Raw genomic sequence first — 18,755 nt, forward strand, 5'->3', positions numbered from 1 at the left:
GCAGAAATTTCTGAATTGATTTTGGATCGTCCTTTTTGGTGTTTCGATTGATTACTCTTAATTTCTGATGCATTGACATTTTCGATATAAGGTCTTATATATGGATAAGTGAAATCGGCTGTAAAACTTTTACGTAAATTATATTTGCTTTATAACACCCAATCATTTTAAGCCGGATAATAACATAAGCTATAAAGCTCTAATCATTATGACAACGATAACCTCAATTTTGATAGATATTATATTTCGACAAATAGTTAATGATTTTTGGATCTGTCCTCAGAGTTCAGTAGTTTTGTTATTTACTTTTTAAATGAATCTAATTTCTATGCAAGCCGAAATAATAATACAATTAAGTAGTGACGATCATGTATAATCATTCCATGATTTTGCAATGTATCTGCAGACACAGAACTAATATGAATTGATAATACATCCTTAAATAACTAATTAGTTTCCGAAATGGTACTACAAAACCTATAACTATGTAAAATAAAGTCTACAGGTATTTGAATTATAGTTGATACTTGACTTAACTTACCTTTAATAACATCTTCCGTACTACATGCATTATAGCTACCTAAAATAATTCAAAAGCTTTATCAAATCATAGAAACTATATTTTGTCTAAGTTGTGATCCCATATATTTCTATCTAAGATCATCTAAGTGGTGTGAGGTAAGGCCTGTATTCATATGGTAGATTATGTTGATATTTACCATTTTTTTGCGCGAATATGTGCTATTTTAATTTTTCATCTTATCCATAGTCCAAACAGTTAGGAAAAGTTATTTGCTTTTTTGTTGACTGATTTACTAATAACATATTTACTGACAAATTTCCAATATAACTGCCAACTTACTCGAATTTGTATCAGCATGCCAAGTTTTGTCAAATCACTAACATGTATTATATTGTTCTATTAAACTTTCATACTTACTGAATTTATACAAAGTGATAACAATGGTGATTACTATAGCTAGACCAATAGATCCAACTACAGCACCAATAAATACAGCTTTATTGTTTGAATCTTTATCCAATCTAGAACGATCTGTCCCATCAGATATCAAAACTTCGTCCTGTGCAGATATCGACAGTGCATTGGCTGGTAATTGTGATGTAACTATAAAAGATATTGCTAAGTGTAAAACATTGATTTATGTACTGCACTTTTTAGGTGTATGTTTACTGAAAATTGATACAATGACTCTATATTTTTAACTTTTATTATGATTCAATATATAATGTTGACTTTTAATTCTTAAAAAATATTTACATGGTCTAAGCAACCGTGAACAATTATGCCATTATCATTTTACCAATATTTCGGTGTACTTCCTTCAAACAAACCCTTTGCGATAAAAGTGAACTCTAAATGATGTACACTATCATACGGTAACTATCCCCGAAATATTTTTGTTATAACATATCATGTTTTACTAACCGTCATATATTCTGTTGGTTGTACAAGCTTTTGGGTCAGTGTCTGAGTTGCTGCTCAGAAAAAAACGACTTTGGTAGACTCTGTACACAAACTACATCGATGTTCGTATTCAAATAGTCAAAGGAACAATTCAATCTGAATATTGGGAGCTGGAATTATAAAAATCTTTTTGATATGTTTTAAAAGATATTCTAAGATACATAATCAAATATCATGGATCGTACACAAATTTCGATATTCTTTTCATAACCGGTCTGTCCTATACTAAATATACAGAAAATAAAAAGTAATACGCACTACTCAAAGTAACAACAGATCATTAACCAATACACTCTTAGTAATAAGTAAAATCATAAATACTGGACCGCGAGGAAAATTCAAAAAGGAGAAACCGTAACCAAATGACATATTTCAAAGCTCAAAAACATCAAACGAAAGGATAACAACTGTCTTATTCCTGACTTGGTACATACATTTTCCTATGTAGAAAATAGTGGATTAAACCTGGTTTTAAAGCTAGCTAGAAAACCTATTACATTGCAATTTGACATATTTAACGTTTTAATTTGACGTGTACTAATTTGAAGGTCTTCGTTATAAAATGTTTAGTACCCTTAAAGCTTTCGATATCAATTCAAATACAAGTCTGCACGCATATGTTTTTACAAAATAAAAATCGTGTATCCAAGAAAAATACAATCCTTCCTCGTTCGTCAAACATTTGTTCCAAGAAAAATAAATGAATTAAAGGCAGGATTGTGTCTGTTAACCAAATGTTTTGGTTTAGCGACAACACTTTTCAGAATTTTCTGTTTTCTTGTATTACTGACTAAATTAACGTAATTTAAAATTCCGTTTGATTTTTTCTTTATCCTTTTAATGCGACAAAGTCCGAAATAAAGTTCTTTATTTTTGTAATATTATGTAATTTTTATTTAACAAAAACTTTTATTGTCCGAAACAACTTGTTGATGAAGGCGGTACACATACACTGAAGTGTTGTCTTGTTTTGTGGCAACTAAACCATTCGTTCCAATCGTGAAATAGTAAGCCCACTACTATGAAAAGATGAAAAAAATGAAAAATGAAGGTGTGTCCTTTAAATCAATTAATTTATATTTGCTTATCATAGAATAAAGAAAGGCATATTCATTTTGTTAAAATTATATGCTTGTTGCTAAATGTTAGTTTTACCACTAACTCTTGAACAACTGATCTTAATATTCTCATGTAGAAGATTTGTCGCTTTCCATCTCCAGTAACAATAGTAACTTCAAATCCACTGTAATTTACATCTGTAAACAAACATCCAAAAAATCAACATACTTTCAAATATGGTTGGTTCATCGTGTACATTAAGCAATTCTTCAAATGAAATATACATTTGTTCTAATCTAGTTGAAATAATGCTGTATAGAATAAGCTATCATTTTTTTTAATATCTTTAATAAAGGAGAGAAACTCTATCATGCCACTACAAAGAGATGGACGTGAGCGTCTCTAGTTGATATAGATCTGAGGTATGGTTGGCATATAACTTTTTTAACGGGCACTCTAGACATAACAAAATTATAAACTGTCTCTCTAGAGACGTGTTTTAAAGTGTTTTGAGGTAATGGTAGTTTATTTTTGTTCACATCTCACATTTCAATTAGGAAGAGCGAACTCTAGGTAACTAACAGAAACTGATAGATTTACATGAACTCAAAAGGAAAAAGGACTAAGACTGTCGATAGGGTATACACCTCATGCATGTATCACCAACCATGCGAGTGTATACTCAAAATTGAAAAGGGGAAAATAGGGAGTAGAACACAATCGGTAAATTTACAGATCAGATGACTTTACTAGAACTATATATATAAACCGAAAAAACTTGTCCCTTGTAGGTTAAGACATATAGTATCGATTTATCAATTCCTGTTGGTAACGTTACACTGCATTATGTGTGTCGATTTAAGTCGTTCTAACTTTATAAATCTGTTTGTGATTTTTTTTTTTATTAGATACACATTCTTGTTAAAGATGTTAGTAAAGCATGCAATTATCTAGTTGTGAAGTATCACATGAGATATGTAAACCCCGTTTATAGTGCAGCGGATATGTTTCTATTGATAAATTATAAGTTTACAGTTGGAATGTTTAAATAATCACTATTGTTATAAAGTTTTGTTTGAAGTGGTATATATAAATGTGTCAAAATCGGGGAATAGATCAAGATATGAATCAGGTTCCTGCTTTCGATAACATTCATAACTTCTACAGAAAAAGAAGAATGATAAACTCATCATAAAAACCATGATAACAATTGTGTACGCCAGTCTTCTAAAGACGCACAAGTGACGCTCGAATCCAAAAAGTTAAAAGGTCAAGTAAATTACGCTGCTGAAGATAATTGAGCAAAACAACTTCCTAACAAATTTGCCAAATACAGCTAAGATCATCTATATCTAAAAGACATTACATTTGTAGTTTGTTGACAAGATCTTTGGTAATATATGTCAACACAGAACTTTGCTGGTGATACCTCAGAAATTAACTCATCATATATCATTAGGGATATCTATCAGTTCACTGTTACATGTAGATGAGATATAAGCACGAATTTATTATCATTAAATTAAAATGTGAACATAAATTACTCCGTTCATGAGTGTTCTTGGACAATGAAGAGGGTTCAAAGGTAAAACTGTATATCTTTTAACATACTAAAAAAAATAGATATATGCATTATTAAATTTTGTACGCAAGATATGTGTTTCGTCTACAAAAGACGAATAAATTAGATATATGCATTATTAAATTTTGTACGCAAGACATGTATTTCGTCTAAATAAACATTAAAAAATTCCGAAAGGTTTTGCCAAATACAGATAAAGTTACTTTATATAAATTGTATAGATATAAATGTAATGTTGGAAGGATAAGCAATAAATTGAAAAATGCATGCTTTCATCTTTTCGCCATTATATTAAATACTTGTAATGGAAAATCTACTCTCACATTGTCATAACCAATTCAATCACTTAAAAACAATAAATAATAGTGTTTGTTGAGAATAAGTTCGCTTGTGGTTATGGTTTTTATGTTATTAACGTTTTCTTGTACAGCAAAATGTGTAAACATGTAATTAAAACAATGACAACTATCTTTTTATTCTAAATGTCATAGAAACAATAATATCCTTACACGATATGAACATACCATAATTGTATTTAGATGGTTCCCATGATATGATTTTCTGTCTGTTTTTTGTGCTTATAATCAAATTTCTTGGTTTATTAGGTTGGTTTATGTCCCTGCTGTAGTAATCTAAAATATGAAAAAAAACCATATCTTGATCAAATTTGAACTGTGGTAGACAGAGTATATTGTTATTGTTATCGCATTCACTGTTTTCAGTCAAAATTTGAAATGCATTCCTATGACAAAGACATTTTCTTCAGGGTTCTTTGCATTAAACTGAAAATATGCGCCTGGTCATCGCTACATAAACTACAAACAGAAGCATTTGATTCTTATAGTTTCATTTAATTGCTAAAACCGCGAGTATGCGAAATGAGTCAAACCTTTACTTTGTTTTCCTGTACACTGGTGTACTTTTATTAAATCCAATAATCCATGAGTACCTATGTGAGCATATGTTTCTTTTATGTTTTTTTTTCGACTGATTTCACTCTAACCGTAAGATTTTGTACCTTAAATTATGATAACAATAATGACTCAGTCAAACTAATAAATTCATATTTTAGTATGTACATGCATCTCTTTTTCTGGTTGAAGTGAGAAAAAAATGACAAAATGTAAGCTTACCACGTATACACGGAACGTCTGTCATTATACATGTCGTATTGATCTCAGCAAGGCTACATAAATTCTGAAAGAAGAGAATCTAGTGAAATTTAAAAAAAAAAATCATTTTTATTTTGTAAGATTTTATTTAGTCTTATCAAGCAAGAATATGACTTTGATATTAGTTTGATGAGACAGAAGCTCATTAGCATAAATACGACTAAAGCACAATATGCATTAGAAAAATAATGTTTGTTTTTTATTCCTCAGGGCATATACTATTTGAAACATAAAAGTTAATGTGAATGACTAAGTATCAAATGAAAATAGATCATTGATATGAAATGTACTGAGTGGAAACTGAAGCTGATAAGTAAAACAAAATAACTGACAACATTATGGCTAAAAACAAAGATGACAAAATAACAACTCTTCCGAAAAGAAAAATCCACACCACTCAACAGATTTTTAGAACTGCTAGCACTAATTTATGAAAAACCAATTAACAGTGTAAAATAATGAGACAGAAAATAAGAATGGGTGCACTAGGAAAATATTTTGACTGGCAGTTTCTAAAATAAATTATTATATTATGTGGATCAGGAAGAATATCTTTTCTATTTGCCAATATATGTATGGCAAGCCGTTCTCGTCAAAACTATGTTTAAACCCTTTTTTCGAAAAAAAATGAACAATGAGATTTAAAAACCTAAAATAAAACACTAAGAAATCTAGATTACACACTGAGATTTAATAAAATAAAAAAGACACACTGAGATTTTAAAAAGACACACTGAGTTGAAATAAACTGAAAACACACACTGAGAATTGTTAATTACACACTGAAATTTCAAAAATACACACTGAGATTAATATTCACATTACTAATGAATATTCATGAGATGAATAATTCAACAGATTAATATCTTGATCTCAAGAACTCATGTCATTATAATGAAATGCGATTCCTTCAACCAACATTTGTAATAAATTTCAAGACTTAACATCGCTCATGTTTATAAGTTTGTTGTCTATAATTCAGATCATTACTACCAGTGTATCGGGATTGTTTTTAACTTTAAATCGTTTAAGCATGCGTCCCTTTTCAAAAGTCTTCCAACTGTTACCATTATTTCGCAAGGTAATCTTTTAAATGTTTGTTACATTCAAATGCTATAATAGACACTTGAGTAAAAATTTCACTGCATTTTTTGTTTTTCTTTTGCAGATTGTTCCAATGTTTTCTTATAATTTTAATAAAGTATTTCACCATTTGGTTATATTTTGGAAATAGAGTAAGTGGGTATTTTTCTTGTTCTTGTATTTCTAAAGTCCTTTTATAAATTATTTGGACCAAAATCGAAGGACTAGCGAGTTCTGTCCCCTAGTTAATTTAAGCTTTTAATAGATTCAGATTAAGTATGCTAATTAGATATGTGCGCATAAAAAGTGCGCACAAATCTCCGTGTGTAATTTTAAATTCTCAGTGTGCAATGTCAAATTCTCAGTATGCAATGTCAAATTCTCAGTGTGTGTTTTCAGTTTATTTATTCTAAGTTTGTCTTTCTGAAATCTCAGTGTGTAATTTTCAATTCTCAGTGTGTGTTTTTCATTTTTGTAATCTCAGTGTGTAATTTTTTATTCTCAATGTGTCATTTTTAATTCTCAGTGTGGAATTTTTAATTCTCAGTGTGTTTTGAAGTTATTAAATCTCAGTGTGCTTTGTTATAATTCTCAGTGTGTATTTTTTTTCGAAAAATGGTTTAAACATAGTTTTGACGAGAAACGGCTTGCCATATATATGTTTCATTTAAACCAAGCGATAACGAAATCTTTGGCTACTTGACTGATGGTAACTTCAAGAAATGAAAGTCTAAGAGAAGCGGTATCGTCAGTGTAATAGGTCAAAAGCAAATGATATAAGCTAGTCCAAAAAGTGAAATAGCAAGTGCTACAAGGAAAACTCTAAACGGAAAGTCTTTTATCAAATGGCAACATCAAAAGCTCAAACACATCAAACTAATGGAAAACATTTGTTATATTCCTAACTTGGAATAGGCATTTCCTTATGCAGAAAATGGTGGAATGAACCTGGTTTTATAAATAGCTTAACCTCTTACTTGTATGACAGTCACACATAATTCAATTGTATTGACAACAATGAGTTAGCAAAACAAAACAGACGTTAATTGTCAAAAATTAATGGTACAGTAAACAACATCGTGTAACAATTTTCAGCAACTGAAATAACTATTTGAACGTATAAAAACAAAATGTAGACACTTTATAGATAAAGTTTTTAAACTAAAATGAAAGACAAGAGTGGAAAAGACGATCACAATTACACACGAGATGTAAAAAATACCTAGCCACGCCAAAACAGTAAAGTTTAAAAATATACTAAGACAAATAAAATAAAAAACACCACTATAACACATAATTAAGATGACAAACAACGTCAGATGTACACATACAATAACAACATATTTAATATAAATTATATGAAAAAAATCTGAATATTTATAATAATAATTTAAATATCCAAATCGTATCTAAAATACATAACTGACCAATAATTTTCTACCGATATCTGCCTCTGTGCAGATTACAAATAGAAATATATAATGAACAGTTTTGTGAAGATTTCTTTCTAAAAACAAGGTACAAAATATGTTCTCACTAGATTACTCACTGTGTCTGGACATGATTGGTGACATTTGATAGTTGCTAATATTGTGTCGAGAAGAGTTGAAAACAGAATTAAGTATATATAATCCATCTAAACATAGTAACGTGTGTATGATACATATTATATTGTTTTCATATGACTGTCAATAAATATGAAAGATAAAATAAGTTTATCTTCTAATAGATAATGATCTGTGATTACACTTTTAGTTCAATTTCCCTATTATCATAATAGATAATACAAATGATTGCATATGCTGCATCCTTTGGGAATTCTGATTGGGAAATTAAGTGACTTTGTCTGAAAAAATACCAAATTACATTTATTAAAAAAGTCGTTATAAATCAAATATTTTCTAGATCACCAAAGGTTTATTTTGAATGCTCTGATCAAATCAATGTTCGTTTCCTTCTGTAACCACCTTTGCAAATTTGTATCTATCATAATGTTTTCCTTAGTCTAAAGACGACGCTATTGGTCTAAATGTGATTCGTATGATCGAGAAGTACAGAACACGTTTTGCTTATTCTTTAAATTAAAGCCACACTTTTGTTTAACCATATTCAAATCTCGTAAATCAATTGAAAGACACAAATCGCGCTATCAAACAAAAATTATATGATCTCCGAAAGGAACTAGACCATGTTTGTCGACATGGTAAAAAGAAAAATCACAAAAATACTGAAAATTTAATCGTAAAGTCCCTAATCAAATGGCAAAATCAAATGACAAAACGCATCATGGACAACAACTGTCATATTACTGACTTGGACCTGGTTATATAGTGCTAAACCTCTCACTTATATGACAGTCGCACCAAATTCCGTTATATTTACAACAATGTGTGAACAAAACAGACATAATAAACAAAAGTCAAAATATGGGTACAGCAGTCATCACTGTGTTACAATCTCAAAACAAACAAAAATTTTCAAAAGGGCACAAAAGCATCTATCAAATTTAAAAAAACACATTCATCGCGTGTCTGACGTAAAAACATTTAAACGTCACACAGGAACAAAAAATGTCGTTCAATGCTTATTCAAAACAATTATCATTTAACATTGGGAATGGTGGTATACAGGGTTCAAAAAAATCAAAAGTCAAGATCCTATGATTCAGTGGTCGTCGTTTGTTGCTGTTTATCATATATGTTTTTGTTAACTATTTTGTAAATAAATCAAGCTGTTAGTTTTTTAATTGTTTTACATTTGTCATCGGGGCACTATATAGCTTACTATGCAATATATAGTTTTCGCTCATTGTTGAAGACCGTTTTGGTACCTGTTATTGTAAAATTCTGTGTCATTTAGTCTCTTGATGAGACAGTCTGGCCAATACAAAAGAGTGTGTTTCATTTTTGTTTTTATACAAAGCAAACAATTAATTAATCAAATATAAACAAACAAGTTTAAGATCTGAAAGCTTCTCTGAAATTATATAACCAAATGCATGTTATGATAATATTAACATCTGACGTATACAATAGTGTCATTATACCACTAGTATATAGAATAGTCTGTTATGGGCTGAGATTCTATCTAAAATTAATGTCAATTATTTGCTTGTTAAGCTCTGAATCTAATGTTGCTGAATTGTTACTGTTTGATAAACGATATGTATTATACAAATGCGATGTATTCTGCCTGACAGAAAAGGCTGAATGTAAATAATTGCCTCCTCTATAGTGTCTGTCGATCGGGTAAGAAACTGGACGCATGTTATGGTCTACTGTATCAATAGAGCATGTAACATTATGCGTTACACCACCATGAACCGGACAATCGTCGATTTCTACATCTGAAGTGTCATCTGACTGACTGAAATCATTGGAATGCTGTTCTGAGTGTTGATCAACTGAAGAAAACAAACAGAAAACTGTCATGAAGTTTTTTGGTGAAAATAACTTCATGTTTTTTTTTTGTGTTTTGTTTTCTAATTTGTCGGTTTTTGCGGTTGTTCATACATCCCAATTTATACGATAAAATATTTCCCCAGATTACCCCATTTAAAAAAAACCCTACTGATCAGCTGTTTTATCGCAACTCCTGTATGAAGACTATAACCTGACTGCAATCTTCGTGTTGCAAGTGTAAAAAAAGATACCTTATAGTTTTGCCTGTCGCTTTCTATTTAGTCAAATTGAGGAATAATTTATAGATGACGCATTCTAAAAAAAATTGAGAATGGAAATGGGGAATGTATCAAAGAGACAACAACCCGACCATAGAAAAAACAACAGCGGAAGGTCAAAAACAGGTATATTTGCAAGTTTGTTCAAGTGAATATATTTGTTTTCTTATATCCTTATAAACGGCCCCAAAATGACAAATGTTAAACAATTCAAACGAGAAAAATAACGGCATAATTAATGTACAAAAATATCAAAAACAAACATTTAACACAAAAACAAACATTTAACACAAAAACAAACATTTAACACAAAAACAAACATAAAACGCAAAAACAAACGACAACCACCGAATTACAGGCCCCTTACTTGGGACATACACAAACATACTGTTTTTCAGAATCCGTTGGGGTTAAACATGTAAGTAAGATCCCAACCATCCCCAGGGGCAGTGGTGTGATATTTCAGCAAAAGAACTATAAAAATCGGTTGAAAAGGGTTTGACGCGTCATATGAAGCATGACAGGACAGCGACACTTACAGTCAAGTACCATACAGACAGGACAGCAATACTTACAGCAGTATGAATGTACAATAAACAAGATTACAGCATTTATAATCAAACATACAAAGACAGAACAGAAACAATACCATTCAAGTCCAACAAGACAGAATAGCAACACTTACATTCAAGCCACACAAGACAGGATAGCAAAACTTATATTTGTTATTCTCATCGGATTTTGTCTTATTCTTAGTCCGTTTCTGTGTGTGTTACATTTTGATGTGGTGTCGTTGTTCTCCTCTTATATTTAATGCGTTTCCCTCAGTTTTAGTTTTTTACCCCGATTTTGTTTTTTGTCCATATATTTACGAGTTTTGAACAGCGGTATACTACTGTTGCCTTTATTTACATCCAAGCCACACAAGACAGAATAGCAATCCTTACATTCAAGCCACACAAGACAGGATAGCAAAACTTACATTCAGCCACACAAGACAGAATAACACCACTTACATTCAAGCCACACAAGACAGGATAACAAAACGTACACCCAAGCCACACATGAAAGAACAGCAACACTTACATTCAAGTCACACAAGACAGGATAGCAAAACTTACCTCAAAACCACACAAGATAGCAACACTTACACTCAAGCCATGCAAGACAGGATAGCAAAACTTGTATCTAAGCCACATAAGACAGAACAACAACACTTACATTCAAGCCACACAACACAGGATAGCAAAACTTACACCCATGTCGCACAAGACAGAACAGTTACACTTACATTCAAGTCCCACAAAAGCAAGATAGTGACATAAACAGTCAAGTTCACGGTAAAAAAAAAAGAGTCAGAGATTACCACAAAGACAATATCAAGTCATCAATTAATATCAACATAATAGAAGAAATAAAACTTTCCAGATTAAAGAACAAAGCAACAAATATTCAACAAATGCAATATAGAACCACACTTAAAATTTTAGATATCATCATGGCTCCTGGAACATTAATCTATGCACTTGATTTGTGTGTGTTTCTCTGTGTCGTTTATATTGGTACGGTTGTTTTTATTTGTCAACAGTTACAAAAAATGTAGAAGCTGTTTAAACAGAATATCAGATTGCTTTTGTTAAAGAGGAATGGCTAGTTGACATTTTAAATATATTTTCAAAATAGTGTTTTATATAGGGTTGATTATAGATGTTTATATAAATCAAAAGAGTTTTTGACTGTATGTTGTGATGTGATGATAGGTTAGTTTACCTTCAGATGGTGTGCTTTTCAGTTTACAGCGGTCTGTAATGTAAAAAAAATATAAAATTATATTTTGTAATTTTTTCGAATTTTTTCTTTCAAAATAAGTGTAATTTTGCATGCAATTGTGTCGAAAATTTGCGCGAAGCTATTTCTTTTTATGTTTAACTTCTAATTTGAATATCAATTTACTTATATTTTATCTTGTTTTGATTTATTAAAGCAATAAAGAAATTAAAGCCGAATTTTGTTTATGTTCTTATCATTAAAGTATATAAATTAGAGCTAGTTTAAGGCAAATTTTTAGACGCATGAACTCTAAAATGTAAAAACAAGATATTCAAGTATAAATCTATAAAACAAAATCAGATTTTTAACGTGACAATGTTCTGTCCGATATCTTTATTTTAATTCTTAAATTCTGTTTTAATTTTCGTGTAAGGGTTTAAAAAAGACTTGCGTTTAATGCAAATCTGCGAAAATTGTGAAAATAACCTTAATTTAGATTTTGTCATTTTTATTTAAACCTTACATTTCCTTTCTCGATTTTATAAAAAGATATTTTGCTACAAAATGGTACAAACAAGGAAGATAATATTAAAAAGGGATTGGTTAATTTATACACGATATTCCCGGGCTTGTATTTCCTATCATGATTTCCTTGATAGAGGATTTCTACTCAAAAGGAAGCTATTTAAACCAAGAGTTCCGAATGGTGAAGTTGAAAACATTCCTTCATATATTTTACGGACGCCATCACGGGTTGGTTGAACGTTCGTTATGGAATAACCGTTTCACAGATGATATCAGATATGTTCCTTACGTTGCAACTACAATCCCCTTCCCTTTCATGAATCTGACCTACCGAATTAGACTATTTACCGGATTTGTAGCAACACGACAGGTGCCACATGTGGAGCAGGATTCGAAATCCTTTCCGAAGCACATGAGATAACTCCAAGTTTCTTCATCTTTCATATAAGCTTTGGATTTCAAATATGTTGGCCACTAGCATCACTGAAGATACAGGTATTGTTGAAATGCGCATCTGGTGCAGGAAAATCGGTACCGTTAATGTTATTGACTCTCCTTCTGGTATTTCGTCCCTCTTTTATAATTTCGATAATTACAAGTTTAATTATACTATGTTAATAAGTGCAGCGACTGAATTTATATATTTTCATATTTGTTTTCTTAAATGTGCATTATTAAGATTTACGAAAAAACGTTACAGCGGTATGAACTAAACAATACTTACAATGCTTATAAAACAGTATCCCTATGATGACTGACAGTATGAGACAGGCTGATACAGCCACTCCACCGATTAAACCATAATTGTTAGTGTTTGATCCAGATAAATGTTCAATGTTTGTGACTAGGATCGGGTCGTGGGTAATGAGAGAAGGTGATAACGATGGTAAAAGTGGTTTAGCTGTACCTTTAACAACAAATAAAAAATATACTAAAACGTAAACATTTACATTGTAGAAAAAAACAGAACGTATTGATACAAACTTAAATCTTCTTTAAATGAAAAAGAATAATAAAGACGAATTCAAGTAAGCACAAATAAATACAAGGTGTTTCTGAATGAGGTTACTTCGAAGTAATGTAAAACCAAAAAACAAGCCTTTTTCAACTGATTTTTATACTTTGTTCTAACTTTGTAATGTAACACCATGTTCCAGTTTATGAGAGGGTTGAACGTTCAAAAATAATCAAACCCCTGTCCAAAGTCAGAAGCAAGTAGTTCAGTGAATGTCGTTGGTTCATATCTGTCATATTTGTTTTTCATAAATTGTTTTGTAATCAATTTAGCTATTATTACAAGAAGTTTGGCTAGCAATAAAACAATCAACCCCTGTCTTTTCCTAGAATATCCTGTACCAAGTCAGGAATATGACAGTTGTTATCTACATTCCTTTTCTATGTATGTTGACGTTTTTTTTCTGCTGAAGTTCAGAGTTTCTGTTTTTCTGTTGTTTGCCACTTATAGTTAATGTGTTTCCAATAGGTTTTGCGTGTAACCTTGTTTTTGTTTAATCGAACTATGAATATTGAAAAGCGTTATCCTACTTTTGATTTTATTTACATCCACTTCATTTGAAGTTTGGTAGATATTTGTCTCATTGGCAATTCATACCACATCTCCTTATGTTTTTTCATTCAAATAAGAATATGTGTCCATTGAACACATTACCCCGCTTTCAATTCTACATTTCATGTTTGCCATTTAATGGCGAGTTGTCGTTATAATATATGAAGTATTGTGTTATTCAATATATAAATGAAACTGTATTTGGCAAAACCTTTAGGAATTTGCGTCCCACAAATGCAACAGTAGTATACCGCTGTTTGAAAGTGGTAAACCGATTGGGAGAAAAAAAATGTGGGTAATAAATTATAACCGAGGAAATCACACCACCTCTAAGAGTAAAACAACAAAACGAGTGCATCAAAAACAAACGACAATGCAAGACACTTAGAAACTATTAGATAACAACTTCCATTTTCCTGACTTGGTACAGGACATTTAAAGAAAAAAGGTGGGTTGAACCCCTTTGAGGGGCTATCCAAACCTCGCGATTCTATAGCAATGTTAAAAATAACACTAAAATGACTTTACTATACAGGAACATAATACAAATAAATGCATCTCACCTTGTGTTGTTTTTACATCATTAACATTGTAACAAAGCTCATAATCCTTCTTCTGAGTTCTAAACTGAGACCTAGGTAATGTTTGAACGCAGACTTCACCGACAACTGGTATCTTGTTTGGTCTTGTTGTAAATGAACATTTTATTTTAAAATACTGAAAATAACAATTCTGAGAAGTAACAAATCTTTATATCAACACTCATCAAAAAATTTTCTTTTCCAAAGAAATACAACAGAAGTTTGGTTACAGTATTACAACATATTTTTTATTTTAAGTGTCAATATTTATTATAGAAATGTGTATTTTAATTCCTCTTGAATCACGTAAAAGTTATACCTTCTTTTCTAGCTATCACTGAAAGAATGGTAAAAGAGTGTATTCATTTCAAGTTTAAAAGCTTTCTCACACAATGTTCAGTTTATTGTTGGTTATCTTATGTTTTTTTATTGGTTTTCATTGTGGGCATCCTGTAGAAAATAATTGTACACAATAGCCCGCAGATTTGTTTCATGTTATGCCGAGTTATTCAGATTGATATTTGTGTAGTTCGATTTTCTCATTGAGTCATAATCAAAGCATCTGTTAAATAAGTATATTCAGAAAAAGGGAGAAGGTTTGGATCCATTAAAACGTTTAATCCCGCTGCAAATGTTTGCACCTGTCCTAATTCAGGAATCTGATGTACAGTAGTTGTCGTTTGTTTATGTAATATATACGTGTTTCTCGTTTCTCGTTTTGTTTATATAGATTAGACCGTTGGTTTTCCCGTGTGAATGGTTTTACACTAGTAGTTTTGGGGCCCTTTATAGCTTATTGTTCGGTGTGAGCCAAGGCTCCGTGTTGAAGGCCGTACTTTAACCTATAATGGTTTACTTTTTAAATTGTTGTTTGGATGGAGAGTTGTCTCATTGGCACTCACACCACATCTTCCTATATCTATATCTTTGGTTACTGGTTTACCTCAGTTCTAACAAGACGGGTAATTTTTAACCGGTACATATGTATGTCCTCAAAACCAGCAAGTATTATGATGATGAATCCGTTCAATTCTGAAAGTATAAAGAGTACCATGATAAACGAGGTTTCAATGTTTTCTGTTTAAAGAAACATTACTTCACTTATACTTTTCATTTTATCTCTTTAAATTGTTGTATTTGTTTATTTCTCCTTTTTTTTAATTTTTCTTAATATTTTATAAATAATAAAATAAGCTTACCATTTTATATAATGAAGTACCAAATGAAAACCTACCAATGTAAACCCTGTCTTTTGGAGATTCCCACGAAATAATCCAAGTTTTGTTTTCGGGGTTTAACTTTAAATTACTTGGCTTTACATTGTTTTGCATTAGACTACTATACATATCTGAAATCATAGAAAAACATGTGAACAGTCATGACATTGATCCAGTTAAAGATATATTATTTGAAATTTAAAAGAAATGACTATCTTACAAATGAAATGTTTGAACCGGTTGGAAATATATTAGTTTTATCAAACGCATTTACCAGTTAAGAAGTATAGCGAATTGTTCCTATGCAATACGAGAGTTACACAACGGACTTCATGATAACTCACCTGGTTAGACTATTATGTTTATATCAAGCATATTGAAACATCTATATCGTTCCTTTATAATTTCCATTTATAAATAAAGAAAAACTTTGACTATGCGGTATGAGTTTAGCCCATTATTAGAGGTCGTACATATATATAGTTGTTAACTTCTTTGTTAATTGGTATCTGATGGAGTGTTGTATCATTACAATCGTCCCCATCTTCTGATTCTTATATATTTGATACTGTCATTATTACCACGAAAAAAATCTACAGTATTCACTGTCATTAATATGGTAAATATGATCGACTCTTTAAGATCAGCCTGTTAGATCGATGAATATTACCTGGTATGCAAAACCTAGGACCCTTCTCAATGCATGTCTCGTTAAATTTTTCCAGTTGATAATTTGTCTGAAATATTCAAATGAAGCTTATTTATATGAGTTACCTGTTATATGAAATATTTACCAATCTTATATTATTATATGGTTATTGAAAACTACATGTTTGTCAAATTTCACATTTTTCATTCTTAATCAAATTATTCGATTTTGTATATAAAAGATAATAGATAGCATATAACACTTGCTTTGGTTGAAAACGTTAATTTCAATCATTTTTAAAACAAATCTAAAAAAAAAATAGTACAAAATTCATAGAAATTCTGAGTTTGAGGAATTTGTATAAATCTGAGAAGATGTGATATGACTAAGAGGTTCCAAGCTACAGTTTTATTGTATTTTATGATTGATGGATGCGGATGTTTCGCAATTTAATGTTTCATAAAAGAAAAAAAAAGAAAAAAAAACCACCAGGAATTAGTTTTCTCTTTGCAATTTCACCTGCATATTTTGGATTTTTGCGTTTCGCCTTATGAGTTCTCCAAGGCGAAATTGCAAAATTGCCTTATCCGACCATCAGAAAAATACATTAGAGCCGTTGTTTGGGTCCTCGAAGATCAGCGGTTCTTTAAACATAGCTAGTTCTCGAATATTGGTTTCCTTATGAATTGTTTCATAGTTCGTCATTTCGAGGCCTTTAATAGCTCATGACTATACAATATGAGTTTTGTTCATTATTGAAAGATGTACGTGACCTATAGGTGTTTACATCCGCGTCCTTTGGTGTCAAATGGATAATGTGATATGTGATTATATCTAATATGTTTTTTCTCATTATGTTCAACCGAATAATCTTACCTGGTCAGAGATGTTTTGGATGTTACATACAAGTTCCGATAAACTCCATCCAAAGCAATACAGAGAAATTATAACACGAAATACAACATGCATGCTTTCCTAGTTCACATTGTTTGAAAAAAAGGAAATATTTCTTGTCATACTTCTTGATTAGGACGTGAAAATAATGATAAAGTGAACATATCTCTTAAAGCAAATACAATCAGCGATAAATAATTATTATCACTATTGTGTCCGATTTCTTCTAACATTTTACAAGTACATAGTTAATGTAACTGGTCTTGAAACATTAATATTTCAAAGTAAATAAAAATCTGCTGTTTTTTTAAAACCATTTAAACACAAATGAGTTTTTTTAATAAATTCATAGTAATAAAAAACTTTTTTAACATTAAAAACTGATCCGCCAAACATGTATGATGTTGTTGATCATATCTTAAGGAATGCTCACACAAAATTGATATCTATCTCACTACATATCTGTAATCTAAAGTACAGTTAGTCGTTTTTATGAATCACTGACTCAGATTATGAGCTTGCCTTATGAAGGACTCACTTACTAATCGAGAAGGTCCGCGCGTCGACCTCTACTAAATGTTTTTACTTTTAAAGTAAAACCATGTTTGTACAAGAAATATCTCAGCTTGCAAAGAGCTGATGTACGAACCCAGAGAGCTAAATTGAACACAGTTACATATACCCAAAAGAGGCCCATGCATAAAAGCAATAGTTACTTTTCTCCTCAAGTTTTGCATATTAGCAAGATCGTTGAGTCTTTGTGTAGACGAAACCCGCGTTTGACGCACACATTATCAGCCTGGTATCTCTTTTGAGTACTGCCAAACAGAATTTTCATATTCACTCCAGACGAAGTTCCAATGAAATGAAAAACATTTCAATGAAAATTCCTTATGATTTTTTCCTTATGACAGTTTCGATATAGCATCCTTCTCTTTCTTTCATTTGATTTCAAAGGCCAGTTAATAATCAGATCCCGCCAATTGTAACCTCAATTGGAATTTAAGTGTAGGGGGAGTGTTGATGATGATACGACCGAGGGGGGACCTTATGACTGAGCTAAATACTGGCATTCGAAGGAGAAGTAAGCTCCTACAATTACATTATATATTAATGATTATAATCCTCTCCCCCCCCCCCCCCAACTCCCGAGTTAATATTTTCTGGCGACTTCATGTGTGAGCAATTGTAATTTCGTAAGGTATCCCTATATTAGCAAATTAATGAAAGTTAATACAGAAGAAAGTTCAACCCATTTTTCCTTCATTGTAAATTTTAGATAATTTACGGTTCATTGACTTTGACACGGGTGAAACACTTAGAATCGGGTCAGCTAAAAAAAATATATTCCTGGTGCGTTGTTTATTCTTTGATCTAGTGTTGCCACATACCCTTTCCATGTTCATTCCGGACTTACTGTCCGTGGTTTAACAACTGTGTAAAAAGAAAATCTTGGATACTTCTGTCATTGGCTTACTTACTTACTATTGC

General features: G+C 31.1%; 1 protein-coding gene across 1 annotated transcript; it reads right to left on the reverse strand.

Annotated features, from left to right (window-relative positions):
* Nucleotides 1-9,359: 9,359 nt before the first annotated feature.
* LOC134691496 (uncharacterized) lies at nucleotides 9,360-17,388 on the reverse strand. The gene is made up of 8 exons (XM_063552034.1): nucleotides 17,247-17,388; nucleotides 16,392-16,458; nucleotides 15,739-15,852; nucleotides 15,448-15,536; nucleotides 14,487-14,640; nucleotides 13,081-13,263; nucleotides 11,832-11,864; nucleotides 9,360-9,785 (listed from the first exon to the last, which is right to left on the reverse strand). The coding sequence occupies exons 1-8, from the start codon at nucleotides 17,337-17,339 to the stop codon at nucleotides 9,466-9,468; spliced, it is 1,053 nt and encodes a 350-aa protein (XP_063408104.1). The 5' UTR covers nucleotides 17,340-17,388; the 3' UTR covers nucleotides 9,360-9,465.
* Nucleotides 17,389-18,755: the final 1,367 nt, after the last annotated feature.

Source organism: Mytilus trossulus, chromosome 1 (genome assembly GCF_036588685.1).
Source record: "Mytilus trossulus isolate FHL-02 chromosome 1, PNRI_Mtr1.1.1.hap1, whole genome shotgun sequence".
In the NCBI taxonomy this organism is placed as follows: Eukaryota; Metazoa; Mollusca; class Bivalvia; order Mytilida; family Mytilidae; genus Mytilus; species Mytilus trossulus.

Bases quoted from the DNA above. Each gene is read 5' to 3' on its own strand.
- LOC134691496 (XM_063552034.1), bottom strand. From the start codon at position 17,339: ATGCATGTTGTATTTCGTGTTATAATTTCTCTGTATTGCTTTGGATGG. The intron at 13,264-14,486 runs GTGAGATGCATT...TTGTTGTTAAAG, and splicing joins TGATGTAAAAACAACACAAG to GTACAGCTAAACCACTTTTA. The intron at 9,786-11,831 runs GTAAACTAACCT...TGTTTTCTTCAG, and splicing joins GAAAAGCACACCATCTGAAG to TTGATCAACACTCAGAACAG.